Source organism: Chaetura pelagica, unplaced genomic scaffold, assembly GCF_000747805.2.
Source record: "Chaetura pelagica isolate M959 unplaced genomic scaffold, ChaPel_1.0 scaffold275, whole genome shotgun sequence".
Lineage (NCBI taxonomy): Eukaryota > Metazoa > Chordata > Aves > Apodiformes > Apodidae > Chaetura > Chaetura pelagica.
Window position 1 is genome coordinate 222893 of NW_009953486.1, and position 21695 is coordinate 244587.

Consider the following 21695-nt stretch of genomic DNA (forward strand, 5'->3'; position numbering starts at 1 on the left):
CTCCATGGCAAGGAAAGAGTGAGGTCTTCAGCTATTTTTTTAACATTTTTTTTTGATTCATTAATTTTTAAAGCACCAGAAGCAAAGAGGTGAAGGGCAGAACAAGCTGCTTCTCAGGAACAAGACACTTCCAACGAGCTCCGCTGTCATTCAGGTGTAGCTGGAAAAAGGCAACAGTGGCCAATATGAACAAGGAGAATCCAGCTACCTGGAGCAGCCCCACAGAGCCTGTCAGGAGACACTGGGAGAGAAACCTTAATTTAAAAATCAGGTTCATTTGAACATGTACATGGAACCAGCCTAGCTGAAGGTTTCCATTATGTATTAAGCAGGTGTCACACCTGCCAGTGATGAATGACAATTTTTAGCTTGGCAAGGAAGAACAAGGTACCCAGGTGAAACCCTGGCCCCACCAGAATCTATGGGATGGGAGCAGCAAGACTTCCACCCTGCTGGGTTCTCCTCACCTTGGCTTCTTATGTTTCCTAGACCCTGCTCTTTGCTAAATGCCTCATTTTTGCTACAGTTTGCATATATTTATGGAAAAGGCAGTTGAGCAAAGGGAGAAAAGTGAAAAAACTTGCTGAGAAGAATGCCAGGTAGAGAATTACCCATGTCCTTTATAGCAAAGGGTGCTTCTAGAAGCACCAACATGCATTTCAGCGACCGTGGAGAACCAAGGCTGGAAGACAGGACATGGGTAAGATGCCAGTAGGTCCAAGAAACATCATAATCAACTTTTCTTTGATGGTGATCCTTTTGGAAGCTAAGAACCTAAGGAAAGAATTTGTAAGGCTGTAATCTGACTTGCCTTTTGATCTATTTGGCTCCATAAAAAATCCTAAAAACTCTCTTTGAATAACTTTGCAAAAGGCCTGCATCATCCAGGGAAGCCCTCCAACACATACCTCAGTTTGCTTTCACAACGTTAGCTTGTCATTCCACTGCTGCTGGGATTTTAGCACACAAAGTGTTAAAAAAACCAAACCAACAACCACCAAACCCCCCCCCCCACCCCCTGCTTTGGACACAAACATCTCCCCGGTGTTGGGTTTGGAGTTGGGTTTGGGGTGGGAAGGGTAGGAGGGCTCATGCTTCACCCAGCCTGCAGGAACTCCACCTCACTCGCATGCAGCCGGGCTGGCGGGGCCGGTGGGGTGGCCACAGGCAGGGCTGGTGGTGGAGGGAGAAGGAAGAAGGGAGAAGAGGGGAAGAGGGAGGAGGAAGGGGGAAGGCAAAGTCAGTCGTGTCGCTGGGAGCGACGTCGCTAAGACAATATCCAAGTGGAACAGAGAAGGACTTGTTTAGAAAACACAAGAGTTATTTTTGCACACATGGACGACAACAAGGCTACGTAGTTTTTCCAACATACTCCTTCCTCCCCCGCCCTCCCTCCCTCCCCCTACAAACAACAGAGCGAAACAAAACCCCTCCCCAGAATCCCTAAGAAATCCAGGTAAAATCCTTGTCGTTCTCCCCCGAGTTGTCCTGCTCCTGCGGAGAGTCGACGTCTTTGTCGTCCTCTAAAATCACATCATCTTGTGACATCCCCACGTCGTCCTTCCACTTGATGTCGTCGTCGTCTCCCATCTCCTCGTCTCCTTCCACTTTGATGTCATCCGGGTCTTCCATGTACTGGCCCTCCCCGGGGTAGCACTCCTCTGGAGACCCTTCTCCCCCGTTGTGGTCCAGGTGCCCCGCGATGCCTCGCCCGGAGCAGTCGGCGCAGACGCCGTGGCGGCGAGAGCCGTGCTTGATCCCCACACTGGCTGCAGACATGAACACTCGGTTGCAGACCTTGCAGACGTATTTTTTGTCTTTGCTGTGGACCTGGAAAAGGAGGCCAAGGAGGAGAGTTAACGCCGGGGGAGATGGCTGGGGAGCTGCAGGGAAGGACACGCTCCCCCCTGTCCTTCTGCTAAGGCAAAACCACCGCAGCGACTGCGGCCGCTTGTTGTGGACTCAAACCCACGGTGATTAGTACAACCCTGTCATGGTGTCATTCCATGGGAACTCCCCTCGTGCCTGCCTTTGGATCATCAGAGGAGTCGTTTTGAGGGTGACTTCTATCATCTGGTCCAGCTGCCCAACTACTTCAGGGCTGACCAATATGTATCTTATGCACAGTTATCTTCTTTTATATAGCACTTATTTTTTATATATTAATTGCATTCAGGGACCCAGGAGCTTGCCCTGGCCAGTGCCCTGTTGCTGGCACTGATCAGCAGGGGACACTTTCGGAACCAGTGCAGACAGAGAGAAGGATCCACCTTGTTCTCTGCTGTTCAGTGATCTGGGGTCATCCTGAGCAAGCCATTTCCTGCAGACCATCACCTACCAGAGCCTCTGGGCACATACTGTTTGTGTCTAACCTTTTTTTTAACCATTTATTCTTTCCATGCTTGAAAGAGCCTGTACAAAAGGTTCTGCTGATGGAACACACCTTGTGGGGAACAGTCCTTCCTTGTATCCTGCACCAGCTGCCTGCCAAGGCCAGTTCCCTGCTCATGCCCCACCCTGGGATCACCTCCTCTGCACCTGGGTTCTCCACAACCCCGAGCTCACTGCTCACCCCAACACCCAGCTGAATTAAAGGCATTTGGGAAGAGAACAAATTGACCCATCTTAGCCCCACAGCCCTCACTACTGCAGGACACTTGGCTCAGGCTCTGCACTACACCAGCCCCAACCACCTTCAAAGCCCCTGAGCTCCTCTGATGTCCTCTGGCTTCAGGTCCTCCTTGCTCTGAGCTAGTCCTGGCCACGTGTCTCTCAACCACATCAAGCAAAATCACTGCGTTTTATTTTTCCATTTCAACTCCACATAAGCTTTTTTGAAATCAGTTTGACAGGGCTGGTCAAAGCCATCTCACAGGATCTGTAGGTATCACTCCTTTTTAACTGCAAGAAGAATTATTTTCAGGACTGCAAAGCTGAATACAATGACAGAAGGTGGCCAAGGGTGCAGAGTACAGGCTGAAAGAGCCATGGAAAAAGAAGAAACTATAAAACAGGTACTAAAGTGATGTGTAATTGAAATATCTGTGGAAAACCTGATGGCCCCTCTCCCTCTTTCCAACACTGACAGTTTAGTCACATATTGCAAGTGAGCAGAAATCAATCCTACTTCCCTTATTGCCAAGTTATTGAGTATTAACCACAGAAATGGCATCTGGCCTTGGTGCCTGACAATGCCTTCACCAAGATGTGAATCTTGGTTTTACTTGGCTATTCCAATTCAAAGAAAACAAGAGTTTCTATTATATTTACATTTTATATGAAGACTATAAAAATACGCTTTTTAGCCAGAGTTAAACCAAAACAGTCCCTTCTGTCTTTGGTTATCAGTTGAGGAACTGAGAGAAAGGAGGTTTTTGTTGTTAAACCTACTTCCTTTTCCTGCCTGATCTCTGCAGTGTCTTCACCCTGTGCTCAGCAGCGCCAGCTGCACATCCCCACCTGGCACTGCCCGCCCCAAAGCGTCAAGCACACGGGAGAAAAGACAGCAGAAGAAGCCACATGCACAGACCCAGCAGCTCATCTTGCCACCAGCACTTCAGGCAGCCCCCACAGCCACTTCTGGGCACGAGGATCAGTCATTTGCATACAACATAATCTTGGAAAATCAAATTAGAGAGCACGAGCTGTCCCGCTGCCCCGTCCTGCTGCCCAGGAGTTCACAGCAGCCAGGGCTGCACGGGAAGGAGAAGGTTGTGCTGGAGAGGCAGCTAGGTGGGGAAAAAAGGTACTGGGGAAGCTTCAGAGGAGCCCTGGAGAGAAAAAGACCCAAGAGCTGAAGCTCCTGCTGTCTGAAATCCACACGGGTCCCCCCACCTGCCCTCTTACCAGGGTGTGTCGCTTCATGTGCTCCCGGCGTGTGAACTTCTTCCCGCAGATCTCACAGGGATAAGGTCTTTCCCCCGTGTGGGACCTCATGTGTCTCTTCAGGATGCACTGGTGCATGGCTGAAAAGCTGCAGTATGGGCACTTGAACTTCTTCCTGATGACTGTGAACTCGTTGACTGCAAGAGAGAAAGCAAAACATGCAGATTAAAAATAAATAAATTTTTAAAAGTCAGTCATCTTGTTTAGGATTTCACTGTTAAATTAGTTCACTGTGAAGTCACATTCTCACCTCAACCATCTACACTGTTTTCAATCCTTACACTATACTATTGCACTTACATTATTACAAGTAAGAACTTCTAGGGCTTTCATCAGAGAAGGTTTTGAGCAAGGCAGTACACAAACATGTAGCAAGGCTGCAGGGCATGTGGCCTAATGCTTGTTAAAGAGCAAATCAAGAGGGTTGACAATCTGCTGAATTATAATAAGAAATAAAAATTATAATAAATTATTATAATCAATCTGATTTATTATAATGACATGTCCCTATTTGTGGAAGAAGCAGGTAGCTGTGAAGAGAAGACCACAAACATGACACCCCAACAGTGCCAAGTGCTTTGGTTTTATTTCTGGGGTGATGCAAGAACATCATCCCATGCTCCAGGAGTATTTCAGTGAAGGTGCAGAGACTGAGGATCACCCAGGAGAACAGGACAGTCAGGACAAACAGACACTCCATTATCCACCTCAACCAGTGCTACCACTGCAGCATAGATACAGGAACATAAAGAGATGCTAATGTTGACTCTCAGGATGGCCCCCACCAGCCTCCTGACCACTCAGCTCTAGGCAGCCCTTGATGGAGGCTTTTTCTGTCCCCCTAACCTGATCTTGCCAAACCAGAAAAGGGGTGAGTTCTTCGAAGCCCTTCCTGACATTGCTGATTCCTTTCTCCTTGTCACCTCCTCAGCAGCACACCTCAGGCAGGCCCAGGGGACACGTGCAGTAGTGACAGCCCAAGGGTCTAATTTGCCAACAGAACGTTCCACCTTCTCCTCCAGACAAAGCCAAAGTGCAACATGCCAACTGCAGCAGATGAAAACTGAGTCTTTGCTGCTCCCTGAAGACACCCACCCATCTGAAGCTGGGAAGAGAACTGTCCACACAGGTAAGATTTTACATCTCTACCTTCTAATAATTCTACTGCTTTCCTTTAGTATGCTCATTTCTACTCACTTTTCTTCTAATTATTGTCATTTCTTAAAGCAATATATTGTTTACATAATGATGGGGGGGGGGGGAATTAGCAAGTTCTAGTTAATCACCTCAAGTCCATGATCTGTGTGTAAATGGCTCTTGGTAAATGAAAGCAGTTGATGTAGGGAAGCTAAGGGAATAAGGGAAGTACCAGACCTACTACAGGGCTTCTAATGGACTGAGAACTCTGCAATGTTTTTAGATGCTTGTTACCTCCTACACATGCCCTAGGAGCTGCAGGCAGGCTGCAAGCTCTCAGCACACCACAGGTAATGCCATGGGAGCAGCAAAGTGCATTGAAAACCAGCTCCTGAAACAGGGAAATCAGTTAGACCCACACTCTGTGTCATTGAATGCACCATTTGTGGTGGGTTTGTGTTATTGTTGTTTTGTTTTTAAAGTTTACTTTGCCTTTGCAATGCAGATGAAACTATGTGAAAAGTAACTACCTCTCATCTGAGAATACTTTGGGAAGTTTTTTATTGCTCAAATGCAGACTAAAAACATGGTTCACCTTAAATGTTTCCATGGTGTGAATATTGTCTTGGCATTTGTTTTGTGTATTTGGAATTAAACATACCCTCCACACTGCTAACTTTGATGAAAATAATACTCCTTTTAATTATCAGCTTGAATTTGATCTGAGATTCTTATATTCTTGTGCTCCTAACTTGCTGCTTTGGGCTGCTCAGTAACTGTGCTGGTACATTTCTACAGCGGCTGTTTTTCTGGGGTTTTGGTGTTTTTTTCCAGCACATTTGTAAAGCTGTCAAGAGAATTTTCTAGCCCAAGGGAAAAAACAAAGAAAAGCCTACTCACCTGGGCCATGGCTGCAACACTGACCACAGGGAACAGGAACACTAAAGGGTATTTTCTCCACCCGTCAGGAAAGATTACTGACTGCCCAGGCAGAGTTTTGAAGGGCTGGTTTCAAGTGACTCTGCACTTGCACTGCTTTGGGAACCTCCCAGAGGAGACACTTGAATATGGCCTGATGCCCAGAGCCCTGCACAAGCTGTTGTTGATCACCAGCAGCTCAGCCAGGCTGCACAGCTCTTCTCCTGCCCTGCTCCCAACTGCTGATTTACAAGGTGGGGGTTCTTTCAAATACACTACGAAAACTTCTCTCTCTCTTATATTACAGGAAAAGTATTTTTTGCTTTCATCTTCTTTGGATTTGACACCAGAGGCAAGGAGCCCACTTTTTTTCTGCAGGAAAGCCTGAAGCAGGTCTCAGTGTTAGGATTCAAAGCTGTTGATGAGAAACACATTTCCGGTTTGGATCTTGTAGCTCCTGAGCATTAGTAACAGGCCACACAAACACTTATATTCCCCAGGATCACTATAAACCTATTACTAAGGAGTCTAGACAAGGTAAGCAAGCTGTAAGCTGATCAAGGGAAGTCAAGAGGGGACATAAAACCTCCTTCCTCCAGTCCAAGGCCACGTCCAGCACTAACACCACAAACATGCTCCATGTGTAGACCACAGTTAGCAGGACAAGCTGCTCAGCAGGCCAGGTTTATCAGCCACCTGGGAAAAAAACCTGACACAGAGAGCCTTACAGCAACCAGATCCCAAGATTACAAAGCAAAAGTGCTTTAGAGAAGACCATAAAATCCTTTACTTCCTACACGGCCAGACTGTGCCTGATCCCGTCATTTCCGAAGCGACCAGCTGGCTCCTCTCGCCCGCGTCCCTGCCCCTTGCTGAGCCACTGCAGGAGCTGAGAAGGCAACTCCAAACCTCAGCAGCACGACCTGCACCCTTGGCACGCTCCCTTCACACACAGATAGCCACTTGTTTCCAACACACACAGGTATTTCCAACAACATATTCATGACACCTTCCGATTTCAAGGCCCCTCACACCTACTTTTGCCTGTATTCAGCCTAAATTGCTTGACAACAACACCATGTGCAGCTTCTGGGATGCTTACAGTTAAAAATAGTCACAGTCACTTTTTTTTAGCTCTAGTTTTATTGAAAACTACTTCTTCACTGAATAGCCATGTATTTAGTTCTTGCATCTACAAAAGTAAACACCTGAAAAATAACATTTTTAGAAAAATACCTGTATTGCAGTATTAACATTTGTCATAGCACTGTTAAATACCTGCACCCACAAGTCCACAGATTTAATAAACAACATACCAACTGTGGTATAGCTATCATCTTTTGTCTGAATGACAACATTTTATAGTGCTCACAAACAGCAGCATTAAGGTCCTAAGAAATAATCTTTAACAAGATCAAGACCATTAAGAGCAGCGCCAGAGATAAGGAGCTGCCAGACAACTCCCTGAAGAGCAGCACCAAGATGTGGAGAACGTAGCACAAACAGAGCCACAGCATCCAGCTGTGTACTTAATGCCACTAAAATATTTACAGATGTGCATTTTAAAAACGAACACAAACAGGCTTGGAAAAAAAGCCTTTCATGTTGTCATCTCAAGTGGATTTACTTATTTTACTGAGGCTGTTAAGTGAAACAGGCTCCTACAGCCCTAACTTGAGAGCAGGGAAAGCACTAGTGATTTACTGCCTGGTGAAACTATTTTGTATTAACTCTGTGAACCAGTATGCAGCTCATAACCCCTAAACTATTACATTCACTTATGACAAAGAATTCACAAACTTTAAGACAATTCTTGCCCATTTAATCCTAATTATATTTATGGTCATGCATACCAAGGCACGAATTTAACTGACAAAATTACAACTCCCATCATCTTCCCATGCTGTTTTCTAACAGGAAAATCCTGCTTTTAAAGAAGTTTTCTACAGGAACTCTGTGAGCCTCTGCTACATTATATCCCTTGGCTCTAGCACTTCCAAAAACCTAGTGCTGATCCTGAAGGGCAACACTGGGAATTCTCAGGGCTGAAGTCAGGAAGCACTCTGATGCACAGGCCAAGTAAAATACTACTCAAAACTCTATTAGAGAGACTGAGTTGGCCTGACTATAGAAAAATAGTTCCATGTCGAATGAGATTCTCAAATATGAGAACAATGAACAACCACCAAGTGCCAGGATCTGTTATCATGTGAACAAAGCCCTTTAAAGTTTTCTGAAATGACTTTTCCTGACATCTTCTCTGCTTCACACAAATCCTACCACGCTGCTCCCAAATGTCCAGATAAGGCTCATTTTGGTCATAACTTTCTCTTCTGGCTCAGCTTCCTCCTTCCTTGCTTGCTATTTACTTAAGAGCAGAGTAAATTACGAGGCAATTAAACTGACATCTGTAACAAGGGGAGCTGACAGACTATACACCCTACACCCTCACAGGCAGCTCTGAGCCACAATGCCAAAGATGTCAATGGGAACAAGAGCAGGAAAAACGCAGAAATGAAATGTCTGAAGTGGTGTGCACTACACTGGCTGTACAGGAACACATTCTCCACTCTGACCGCACCCTGCTCAAACAAAGAGTAAGAACTAAGCCAAGGAGGGAAACTCAGGCTTCCCGACCCTCAGAAACACAGCCCTGAGGCAGCAGGAGCCGTCCCGACTCCCAGCCCTGCCCCAGAACGTACCTGCTCCCCCTCCAGGGGAGCAAGGGCAGCAGGAACCGGATGATCCTCACATCCAGCTTTCCACAGGAAACAGCTTTGCAAGAAACCCTCCCCTGCAGCTCTGCGGGCTGCTCGACTCCACTCTGTGCATGACCAAGTATTCCTGATTTTTGTCTCCCTGAGGCACAACGATATTATGAGAAGGAACCTTTTGGAAGAGCTCTGAAAATCCTCCATCTCCTCAGCTGCCTCCCTGGCACAGGAAGAACAGCAACCCTACAAGACAGGCAAGGCTGAGGCTCCAGCTGCTGACAAGCCACGTTGTCCACCACAATTAATTGTACTCTGCTTTTGCATGTACATATGTAGCAAGAGACACAGAAATATTCAATCTTTTTTTTTTCTTTTAGATTAACTTCATATAATAAAATAGAAATTACAGTAAGACTCCTAGACCCCAGTAATAACCATTACTGATTTTGCATGTGCACTCTAGGTTACAGCATGCAAAGCCTCCTCTCCTCAGTTCCAACACCAAACACAGCCTGGCTATCTGAATTACATTACTGGAAGCAAATGAGTCAGGAAAATGTACAGAATTCCTGAAAACCACAGCCACACTCCAGTATATATTTTGAAAAGCCCTAGGCGTACTCAAACATAACACACAAGCCTTGTGACAACTTTCAAGCCCAAATAACATACCCTGTTGCACATATGAACAAGCAGCATGTTTTTCCTTCCTGAAATGACACAGAAAACCAGAGTTTATAAACAGCTTATAGGGCTGAGTGACCCAGAGCTTTCACAGCTGCTAATCTCAAGATGAAAAACCCTGAAATGCCCAAATTGTCTAATGGATAGAGCACCAGACCAGAACTCATAGGACTGAATTCTATTATTAATTCTATTGATAACATGCTCACAAGCTGAGTTATGTTATTTTCCCAGGGAACACAAGGAGAACATCACCATTTCTTTTATAAAGCACTTTGAGATCTCCTGATCAGGAAGTTTAAGGCAGTCTAAGCACACAGTATGATCACACCAATGAAGACAGCCGAGGTGCCCATAGTAAGGGCTGACACCAGTTATCTTTGCACAAAAATAGCACCATGGCTGCAGCTACAAAGCCTCTGGAACCAGCCCATTATCAACCCCCCAGCTCTGGGGAGTTACTCCATGACATCACACCTGCAGTACGTTTGTTTGCAGCACGAGAGCAACGGAACCATTTGCTTTTCCTAGTTTAAAGGAAGCGTCTTGTACAAGCAAGAGCAGCTACACATCCTCGGGATCCTCGCTTTGTCCTACACTGTCCAAAAGCTCCAACCCTCCCAGCTGGGCCGAGCCCAGGCAGCACACTCTGACGTGGTTATTGAGGTTCTTCTGGGTCCCAAAGCCTTTGCCACAGAAGAGACACACAAAGGTTCGCTCGCTCGAGTGCACAGACACAAGGTGCCGGTTTAAGTCTGTCTTGTCCCGAAACAGCTTGGCACAGTTAGGACACTGCATCTTCTTACAGTTGAAGTGGATGGTCTTCTCGTGCCGATCCATGTTGGATTTCAGGGTGAAGCTGGCAGGGCACTTGGAGCACTGGAAGCGGGCGAGCTGGCCAGGAGGCACGCTGTCCTGGGAGCAGCCAACCAAGTCCCAAGGGAGCAGCACAGAGAACATGTGCTGGTGGATGTGCTCCCTCAGCTCCTCAGCACACTGGAACACCCTCCAGCAGAAGCCACACGTCAGCCTCTTGGCTAGGGCTGAAGCCAGGAACAGGCCATCAGTGGTCATGTCCGTGTCTTCAGACCTCAAGGAACGTGCATCTAAAAGCAGAAATGGCACACGCACACAGACACGTCACTGTCTTCTGGTATAAAACAACGGCAGCTTAAAAACCATTAATTTTCTCCCTACTTACCTGAATCAGAGTTATCAAACTGCCAAAGTGCTAAAAATCCATCGTAAGTGGCCTGCAAATGAAAAGCACACTGAAGTTAAGGCAGGGATTTACAAGAGCACATCTCTGCAGTCAGTGCTCAGGCTGCCATCCTGTCACTGTCCCCACCCCTTCCTTTGGGAGCCTCATCCCTGATTTCCCTCACAAAGCTTTCCAAGCTTCATCATTATTTGTCTTTCCAAAGCAGCTAAGTGAACTGGGCTGGACTTTGCAAGACCTGGTGATAGAACCTCTTTGGGTCCTGGGTCCTCATTTTTCAGTCTCACAAGCATCTGTAGCTCCCACTCAGACCAAGGGGAAAGAAACACTGGACAGAAAACGTCCAGCAGACACAACGGAACTGGAAACATTGCGTCTTAGCCCTACACAGCTACTTTTTCTTTCCACATAGAAAAGCCCACAGAAAACAAACACCTTCAGCACAGTCCCCTTTATGCAACGCTCTCTGGCACTGCTGAGCCAAACTATAAATAAAAGCTGATCTTTTGTTGCTGCTGTTTTTTCATGAAACCCTTGTGCCCTGCCGGCGTGCAGCAGATGGCAGCGCTCTAGGAGGCAGAGCCTGGGCAGGTCTGCTGGAGACCAGGCAAGCAGATACCAGCCCTTCTCATCAGCTCACTTGGCTCTAAGGTGACTGCAAAGGAAAAGCTGTGCTTCCACCCGTTTCAAAAACATTAAGAAATGCCTCAGAAAGCCAGAGATTTTGTGTCAAACTCCTGACTCCTGTAACACACGAGTCAGCCTGCCTCTGTCCAAATACATAGTCACAAGAAACCCAAATGCAAACCAGAAGTGGGTAGCTGGGTCTCAGCAAGCCTTGTATGCAATAGTTTGCAAGCCAAGGGATTTACAATAAAAAGGGCATGTATACTTATAAGAAAAAAAGATTTTTTTTGAAAGCAAGTTCTGTTCAAGTAAGGCAGGAGGGAAAAAATTAGGACAGCACCAGCCCTGACCTCAACAGACTTCTAGTTTTAAAATAACCTATATTTTAAAAAAAAAGCAGCTAAGAGATCAAAGTATAAGGTATTACAGTCTTTCAAAATACTTCTAACTGGGGAGAATTTGATTAAACAGATACTTTTGCATTTAAATGTCTTTGCATTTCTTCCCCCCAATCTTACCTGGGTCGAGGAAGGCACCTCTCCTTTGATCATGGTTTCTGGTGACATGTCACCAGAAGAGCAGATCTCGGGGGGGCTCTGAGTGGCAAGGTGTGATGAAGGCAGCAGGGGGGATGGTGCTTCCACTTTGCCATCACATTCGCCCCTTGAACGATTCAAGTTGGTGCCAGGCCCTGGGGAACACAGGAAACGAATCTCACCCACGTGAACTAGCACCAGCTGGTGGTTTTAAAAAAGGCCTCGCCAAGGCAGCTCCCCAGCACTTGCAGCTCATCTTCTGTCACTGGGAGGGAATGCAGCACCAGGGGGAAGCCAGGCTTTTTTGTCTGTTTGTTTAAAACCAGCCTCCCCACCCAGAACTTGGTGGGGTCACATCACACGGGCACTCCAGAGTCCGTCCGGAGAAAGCAGCACCAGTATCCAGAGCAATCCCACTGCTGAAAGACACCTCCTGGAGAAGCACCATTGCAAACACATACATTTCAATCTTTAACATACACATAAACTTTATTCTAGTGCTAACTTCATGAAAATGTATGTCAACGCTTCAGATCTCCAGATCTCACCGTGGTGTTTTATTTAATACAGTACTGTCAGCCCTTGATCTCAAAGTGCTTTACAAAAGATGGGGAAAAAAAAATACTCCTTTCCTTCTGCAGCCAGCCAGCATGGAAGCTCAAATATTTGTACAAAATTATTCAATTACACCTGACAGTTGTTACATTCTAAAAATCTATCATCATGAAAAAGGAAAACATTCTTTGTTCAGCTGAAGCAGAATCACCACCACCCCAAAGCCCAGGCTGTAGCAACAGTCAAAGGGGAAACAATATTCCAGAAACTGCACTGATGATCAACAACAAATCCACACACAAATAAAAACTGTGGAATCAAGATTGCAGTACATTACAAGTTGTTAAACAAACTTCAACACCTTTACTGAATATTGGGGTGACATATCAAGCAGGTCATTGTTTTTGAAAAGCAAGCAGGTGGAATCAGAAGCAAATATGGCATTAAACTATACCAATTAGTATTTCAAGCACTCTGTGTCCTAAAGGCTGTCTTGCTGCTAACACAAAAGAGTCTCATCGAAACTTTTACACATATAAACCCCACCCTCTTCAATGCAGCTACAAATAACAAATCAAAGTTTACACCATGTCTGAGCACAACACACCATGATCTGGGTCACAACAAAGCAGGTGAGTGAAGCCCCACAAAGGTTTCCAGATGTGAACAACCCCAACCTAACTTTTTATCAGCTGTCAAAGGCAATTCTGCTCTTGTGCCACAAGCTGATGTTTGATTTACCTTCCTCTGCTTTGAGCACAGATTGGAATCTCTCACAAGGCAGTTACCTCTACTCAAACGTGCCAACAATGCCTCACTTTTCATTCTGGTGGCACCCATCTACTGCTGCTGGTATTTAGGGCAGGACAACAAAATGCCAAAACTTTGTAAATTGAAGATAGAAAAAAAGTTGGGGGGGGGGGGGGAAGTGAATTCCTGCCTAGGTTCCTTTTCTCTCTGACCATCCCAAAGTGACTCAAACTGCCCTGTTCACACTGTGCTCACACTGTGACCATCAGCAGCTTCGAGGCAGCTCTGGGTTGTGCTTCCTTAAACCAGTGACATTTTCACATACATGAGTATAAGCCAGGGGGGTCTGGTTTGATTAATCCTTTATTAGTATCTTTACTGTGCTGCCCAGGTCTCTAAGAAAAGATGCATTTCTTAAGGCAAAAATTAAGGCTAAAGAATGAGCAACCAAACAGAGTCAGGAATAACAACTCCATCATCCACCATGAGCCACAAAGAAGTACAACACAATAAAGCACAAAGGTGATTTTTAAAACAATAATTAATATTTATTTGGTTCCAACAACTGTAGGTAATACAAGAAGAGAAACCCACATAACAACCCATACTTTGCACACAAGAATGCAAACAGCTCCTGAATTTATGTTTTGTCCCATTCTGACTAGTATCATGAGGAAGTTTTCCTTCCTACGTTTGTATTGAAATGAATTTTAATGAGAAGTATTTTAACTTGTAAATCAGAAATCAAAAGCACTTTCCTTCAGTCATCTTTGTGTAGAGAAGATGATGCACTAGTTTAGCAGTATTTATATTGATAGAGTATTCCCTGACAGCTAGACAGTCATCATTGTGGAAAAGAGAAAGCCAAAGGTTATTGTATCTTGTTTAAAATTGCATCCATCCTTCCCTTCATTTTTGTTACCAAGTACAAAAATTCCATGTCAAACTGGATACCTTTAACTCCCTCTTGGGAAAGCTGACCACTGTGTAAAATGTATTCCTTTAACATGCAGTGCAAATACAAATTATTGGCTCCAATGAACCGCTAACTAAAAATAACGTATTAGCTGGTTTGCCCCAAAGAAAAGGGCTCTGTGTACCGTGTAATCACTTGGCCAGCAAGCTTCCTAGGAATTGCTTCTATAAACAGTTTCAGTTGCAACAGGGTAAACAGGAAAAGCCAAACTTAGACATACAAAAAAGTATACAATGTACTATTCTGAAAATGTGGGAGAGTCGCCCTTTAAGGTGGTCAGTCACCCCAAAATCTGGGAGTTTCTGACTTCCTGAATGAGAGAACAAGGATGTAAACTAACCAACTCATTTTCTGAGGAAAATGAAAATTCTCATTCTCTCAATTATTCTCAGCAAAACCAGCTACAAACATTCAAGTAAAGCCTCAGAGACTCCTGTAGATGTGGTGCAACCGCACGGAACAACGCTGCCAAAGTTCAGTGTCACAGATGAAGTCAGACACCCAGTGCTGAGGAGCTCAGAGAGCAGTACAGCTGGAGCTGGAAATCAGCAAAGAACAACCCGCTCTCACAATCCATGTAAACACGTAGAAGACAAGGAAAACCAAACTTCTTGCATGGTCTTATCCGAAGGACATCCCCAACAACAAGCCCTGCAGGTTCAGGAACTAATGGCACCCAAGATGACCTCAGCCATGAGTAACTGACACTTCAAGGTCTTTTCCAACCAGGATGATTTTGTGACATGTACTTTTTTTTCTGCATAATCTCCAGGTTCTTTACATTTCTGATAAGCACATGAACAATGTCAGTCTTGATCATACCCCATAAGTTCTCAGATCCCTCCAGCTCTAGGTCCTCTGGCAACAGTGTTAATGAAATGGTAAGACCCTGAAATTTCCCCTTCTGATTTTAAATGAGTTTGAACTGGTTAACTTCAGAAATGCTGTGTTATGTCTGACTACATGACAGTGATGCAACACCCCCACACATCCTGGGCTTTATTTCCCATCAGCAGGATGTTAAGTAATTCCACACCTCAAACAATCACTACAATTACAGTGAAGTAGGGGAAAAAAAAAGGGAACTTGGGGTAAATAAAAAACTTTGGGGTGTCTTCTGTGAGCTTCCAAAGCAGTATGAACTATGCCAAGTACTGCAGCATGTTTTACTCTCCGTATCTGTCCACCTGTATTAAAAGTCTTTTCCTCCAGAAAAGAAAAATAAATATGAATGCTACTCTTTGAGTCAGTTCCTTACTTTATGAATTCATAAGAGAATATGAAGACAATCCCATGCTGGCAGTTAAGATTAAAAACACACTTCACATTTTTTAGAATTCGCTAGATTAACCACTTAAAACTCTTGAGAGCAGTGAGTTTCCTTTTCAGATCAGACAGATGAAAACTACCACACACTGGGCTGTTTTTGGTTTTTAAAAAGAAGAATCTTGTTCACACTGCTCCTGCCTACTCTGCCACAACACTCCCCCCCATATTTTTTCTTTTAATATAACCCAGGACTTAAAATGACTCAACATCCTCAAATTGTGTTTGAAGAGAAATGTGAAAAACACCTATAAAGCTAGCACCAACCTAGACTGTGCTTTTAGATCTCCAGAATCATCTTGCCACTTGCTTTAATGCCATTTTATACCCTGAAAATTCTCATTAAACTTGATGTCCTATTGTATTTAATAATGACCACTTAAAAGGAAACGAGTCTGGTATCAGAACATCATCCTCGTGTGATTAAAATTAATTGATACCTGTGAATTTGAATAAGATGAAAGAATACTATGTCACATAACTCCCTGCCCCCATAAAAATCCTCCCACCAGGCCACAGCCACATCCACCTACTGGTGTGAGAGCACCAAACCAAGGGAGCAGTTTTCTTTTTGTCTTTGCAATTCACTTCACTCCTATAAAAATGAGATAACTGACACTTAGCTGAAAGAAACTGAAGTCATGGTAAGAGGACTGGAAAACTGGGACCTCAGACACAGGCTGGAAGGACCTCCTCAAGTCACTGCACCTCTGAATGAGCTATCACTAGCCCCTTTTCTAAATCTAGCACACTTTATTTTAAACCCAGCTGCTGTGCTGCCTCCACCCTGCCTGTTCCCTACCTCTGCTTCTCAGCTGGTTAAGAGATCTCTAATTTCTTCCCTAAATTTATGACTGCCTTGTAGTCATTTGTCTTTGCGCCAAGTGGTCCTTCAGCTTTTAAGCGACACCTAAAAATCCTCCAACCAAGAGCAGGATAATGGGCAGAAGGCAGCTCATCACTATTCCAGTTCACCATGACAGCAGATGGAACAGCTGATGGCCCTGTCACAGATCAGGGGGATCAACTACCTCTGCCACCACCCAGGGCCTTTGCTCTCCCATGGCAAGGAAGGGATTTGCCCCCCAGGAGCCCAGAGTGAGCCACCTCGACCTGACTGCATGGGAAATCATTCAATACAGCAGCTACTGTGGGGGTAACCTGAGCAACTCTCCCTCAGACACAGAAGCTGCAGAATAACATATAAAAAAATATTTTTCCTCCAAACTTAGAATTTAAAAAATAGAAATATTCTACTTTTTTTTTTTTTAAAAAAAGAAATATTCTACTTTTCAGACATGAGAAGTGAAAAGTGACACAGAGACCAACATGGTACTGTCCATTTCCCCCCCCCCCTTTATCATGCAACCCAAATGACCATTAGAAGTTATCTACTTTTTTGCCACCAAGGAAACAAAAAATAAATACCCTAAGTGAACTTCTCACTCTATTTAATTAGTCAGTTTTCTCACTGTAGATTAAAATAAACCTTTTCTGCTGGAAACTCACACATAGTACTCAGAAAGCCACCACTTGCTGTGTTTTATGTCACAAATGACACATCTTCTGAGAGCATTATTAAAATCCAGAATTAATAATTTTTCTTTTTTTTTTGTGCACTGGAGAATGAAACCATTTTACTGTTGCAGTGAAGGAAATGCAGAAGTATGCTGATACATAAGCATCCCCACACAAAGGTGCACATCAGCTGTTTCAAACAGATCACCAGCAGGAAAAGATTTGTCTCCATGCACAAGTGTAACAGGACAATCAATAGTTCCTCATTACTTAGAGAGAGGCTTGAAAATAAGCAGCAAGAAGCACACAAAGCTTGTGTGATCTGCAAAATCACAACTGTTTCTACAAACACCAGATGAACAGTCAAGCCTTTCAACACTGGGAAAGTTTGGATTCAAAACCTTTGCAGCCACTTCATTTACCATAAGGACTCGCATTTTGTTTGTAAGCACCATTTTGCAAAATGAGGACAAGAGCTACATACACACACCAAACACCTCCTTCCATGGCTCCAGCAGGTAGCATTAAAACTGGATCAATATCAGACACGGGTTTCCAAATTGTATGGGAAGTGGGACTAAGCACGACTTAAAACAGGATACAAACATCACCAGCAGTAATAAACAAGGTAGCAACCTGGATTTTCTCCTCACTAAAGATTTTGCTTAAAGTGTCAGTAAACAAAACAAAAAAATATATATAAACACAAACTTACGAGAGAGGGAGTGCGTGCCTTTGGGTAGGTACTCAAACAGCAGAGAACTATCCTCTCCCAGCATGTCGGCCTTCAGGGACAGCAAACTGTTCTTGCTCATGAGAGCGGCGCGCAGGTTGGCCACCGTGGCAGCCTGGAGAGCATCCTCCTTCTCTGGGGTCAGGGGCTGGGAGATGTAGCTGCCTTCCCCCCCCAGGAGGGCTTCCTCGGTGTTCCCGTAGGGATCGGATCGCTCCACTCTGCTGTCAGAGCTGCTGGGCTCTGTCACTGTCACATCAGCACCTGTGTGACAAAAGATGCTGTCAGAGAGGCCAACGACCTGCCGAGGTGTGGGACACGGACCATGCGTGCCTGTCGAGCCACGGGTGCAAACAACAGGACTGGGAACTCATCCCCACCTGCTCTGGATTTACTGTCACCTCTCCTGTGTTTCAATCCCCTTTCCCGAAAGTCTGCAGCTGAATGTGGCCGCTCAGGGGTCCGAGAGGATGTGCACCCACCCCAGAGCTGGGGCTTCTGTTCTTCCAGCCCCTGCTCATCTGCACCCTCTGCTCCTGCTCCCTCAGCTGCTCCCAACTCCAGTACCCACAGTGTGAAGGCAGGGCAGACAGATGTGCAACATCCTCTGCAGCCAACAACAGCTGGACCAAACCATCATTTTATCTTTTTTCATCAGGATTTCAGGACTGCGTGTGCTAGTGCTGAAACTACATCCAAACAAAGTTTTCTGTTTTTCCATACATTGACTCCACTAATCTGAGTTTTTCTTTCTTTCATTTCTTCCTAATGATGAAGGTTTCTGGAAAAACAATCACAAAAACAACCAGCAACAAAAAACCAGTAATCAACAACCTGTAATAGTGGACTGCTAATTAGTATGAATTCCTTGGAGTCGCTTTATTTGAAAAACACTCAGTAATCAGTGGTTCCCAGCATGTATCATATGGCAGGTTTTACACAGGAGTGATACAGCTGGAAAACAACCAGACCAACTGAAAAAAACCCCACAGATTGATCCCTTTACAACAGGCAGCTACTAAGAAGCTGTTTAAAAAAGAACAGATTATTAGTAAAAACATCAGTCTACCCAAGCATCAGTTAAAAAGCCATGATAAAGGTTAACACTGGGTTTTGGTGCGTTTTTTGAAGGTCTTGTCAGAGTCTCTCTGTTTGAACTTTGACTTTCTTCTAGTCTTCAGTAATTTATGTATTTTTATGTAGAGGAGAGTGACTCTTACACTTCCCTCTACTCCTCAACACAAAACAAACGAATACAAAGGGAGCTGTTACCCCATTTATGAAGAGCTGAACACTAACTGCAATTACCTCGTCCAGCAGCAGGACACAGTGATGTGCCCAAAGCCCATCGAGCACCAGGCAGCAGGGCCAAAGCTTCCCACCAAACTGAAGACTTTGTAGCATTTGTACCATTAAGACATAGAGGGAAAAAATCCAAACCCAAAGAGAAGGCATTGATAGTGAGTGAGCAGGTGGAAAAAGAAGCTGGTTTTCAGATCCTGAACATTTTATTGCCTCCTATTTCAAAATAAGTTTAAATTTACTTAATATAAGAGGCAACTACTACAGTTCAAACAGCAGGATTAGATGTACAAAATTAACACTCAGCTGCTGTCACAAATCCATTTTGTACTTCTCAGGGCAAGGAATTAAGGTGCTGTACATATACATCACAGTAATAAACTGGATAAGCAGCAGAACTGGGGAGGGAAGAGGAGCAGCACGCATGGCTGTAGCATTCAACAGCCTCAAAGCAGGACAAGCCATCAATCTGCACAGCCTTATTGAAACAATGCTAAAGAGGACACTGGTACAGAGCTTGTGACCTGGAAAACTGCTAAAGCAAGGTCACTATTTTTATCTCCATTTTACAGGTGGTAACTGCTGGACAAAGACATGATGACTCGCTCAAGGTGCGGAGCCAGAACTCCCCAGCCGAAGGCACATCAGGTTCTTTAACAGGTTCAGATTCCCCTGACAAAGCTGAATTGTATTGCCAGTACCTCTGGCTGTTAACTTTGTCCACTTCCTTTAAAAAACAAAAAGCCTCAAAGCAAACAGTAAGGAAACCCCAATCATCAGCAGAGCACTCCTACACCCTGGAGATGGAAGGAACACCCAGGGCTGGGAGCTACAAACACAGCAGCAGCAGCAACATGACCTCTCAGTTCTCTCTTCAAGTCAAACCATTTTCCCTCCTCCATCTGTGTTTTGCTTGTATAATCTCATATGATCAGTTTTATTAAATCTTAGCCAAGCAGAAGAATTCAACTGCTATGAAGCTGGATGTATTTTGTCGTCCCTATGCGTGGTTAACAGGACTATATGTGTTTCTAGATTATAATAAAGTTTGTTTAAAAAACAAACATTTCTGCATAAACAAAACTACAAGAGTTTAAAAAACAGCAACTGTCACAAAGGTGGCAGAGAATGTAAATTCCAGCCCATTCAACTGGTAATGTAACAGCTTTATCAAATCAAAGCAATGATAACCCTGCTACTCCTCTGCTCTGCACAGCAAAGCACAGCAAATAACTCGGGCCAGAAAGGGTGTTTATCAACAAAAAGGTGTTGCCAAAGAACCGGGCAGGCAGTGAATCACCTTGTGTTTTCTCTCCCGTCCCTTTTCAGAGCCAATTACAGATGCTGATTGACAGTTGCCAGAATCTGCTGCTGCCTGCTGCACATAAACACTAATTGCTGAAACACACGCAGATTAATTGTAACCACAACAAGACATTAAATGTTCCTCAAAAGCCAAGATTAGAGACAGTGAAAGAGAGGCTTTAGAGCTTCCAGTATTTATAGCTGATGTAACCTAATCAAATACACATTAAGGCAAAATAAATATCCACTTAGTCACATAAGGACTAAAATACTCAGCACACCAAGACCCAAAAACACATCAAGTTCCTCTTCACACCGCCTCCAAAACCACTTCTCTCTTTTTTGCAGAATACAGCTTCTTTTAACAAGTTTGAGCCAAAGAATCATATGAATCAAAAGCATCCGTCACTACCCAGTAATCCAAACTGTTTACTCCAGTGCTTCAACAGTACGTAAACCCAGCTTTAGTGAATGAGCTTCTATCCTGCAATTCTTCAGGGCAGTGCGTCACTGGGAGGCTGGAAAGCTCCATCCAGCCCCTCCACACCTCGTTTGTCACCCTGCTGAGACAGTTCCTGCACTGCCCAGATCCCAGGCACTGCACATGGGAAGTCCTGGTCAGGGCAGCAAGCTCAAGATGGGATTAATGCTGCTCTAACAAACTGAGCTTATTAGACTCTTTAGCAAATCATTATTTTGCAGTTACTCCGTTACACCAACCTGCTTTCCAAACACAGAAGCTTTAGAAAAGCTTTAGTAGTTTGTTCACTTGGATGTATTTTTTATATCCTTTTTCTTTTTCAAACAAAGCAAATAATATTTTTACTGGTTTGGCAACAGGATTTCCCTGCACCCCTGAAGATCTGAAAGCAACATTTAACTGGTAAAAGTTCTTATTTACAAGGGAAGCCTAAACTAAAAGCAATCTATGAATCTATGATCATGAGCACCATCTCACAGAGGTGACACAACCCAGCTGAGCATGGCACAAAATGAAATGTTAATGTCACAAATTGTCCTCCAAGATTTAGGAGAAAACTGACAGCAAGCAGCATTAAATCTAGGCAAACAACTTAAAAATACATATGCCACCTCAGAAAGACCAAGGAAAAGCTTCTCCGTTTTAAAGAATCCATTTGATTACCACCACTAATTACATTAATCTTGTTTTTCTTCTATTTCTTCTCCCTGTTTCAGTTAACTTGCTTACAAGCTTAAACTCGGCTGTTATCAAACTACCTCAGTGTCTGTTTCTCTGACACCACTTACTTTTTGTTTGCATTGTATTTTTACCTTCTTAGTAAACCCCCAGAGGTGTCTTCTGTTGCTACCCCTACTCCCAGCGCTATTATTAGATTAAAGCATATAAAAATCCACAGCAAAGTTCAAAGGCAGAGAGAATATTCTCTCATTAGATAAATTAGGGTGGAAAAGTGAAGGGAAGGAAAGACAAACATTCAGGCACATGAGTCCTGCTGTCAGAAACAGAAAGGCAGGCATCAGGGAAAGA

The 21695-nt window shown here is 44.3% G+C and overlaps 1 protein-coding gene across 1 annotated transcript in view; it reads right to left on the reverse strand.

The window, feature by feature from the left end:
• Nucleotides 1-1443: 1443 nt before the first annotated feature.
• Nucleotides 1444-21695, reverse strand: part of ZBTB46 (zinc finger and BTB domain containing 46) — a 37942-nt gene continuing 17690 nt past the window's right edge. Inside the window, exons 3-5 of the mRNA XM_009998590.1 lie at nucleotides 17561-17842; nucleotides 3847-4022; nucleotides 1444-1830 (exon numbers count right to left, since the gene is read on the reverse strand). Coding sequence (XP_009996892.1) covers nucleotides 1444-1830; nucleotides 3847-4022; nucleotides 17561-17842 — 845 coding nt within the window. The remainder of the gene's footprint in view (nucleotides 1831-3846; nucleotides 4023-17560; nucleotides 17843-21695) is intronic.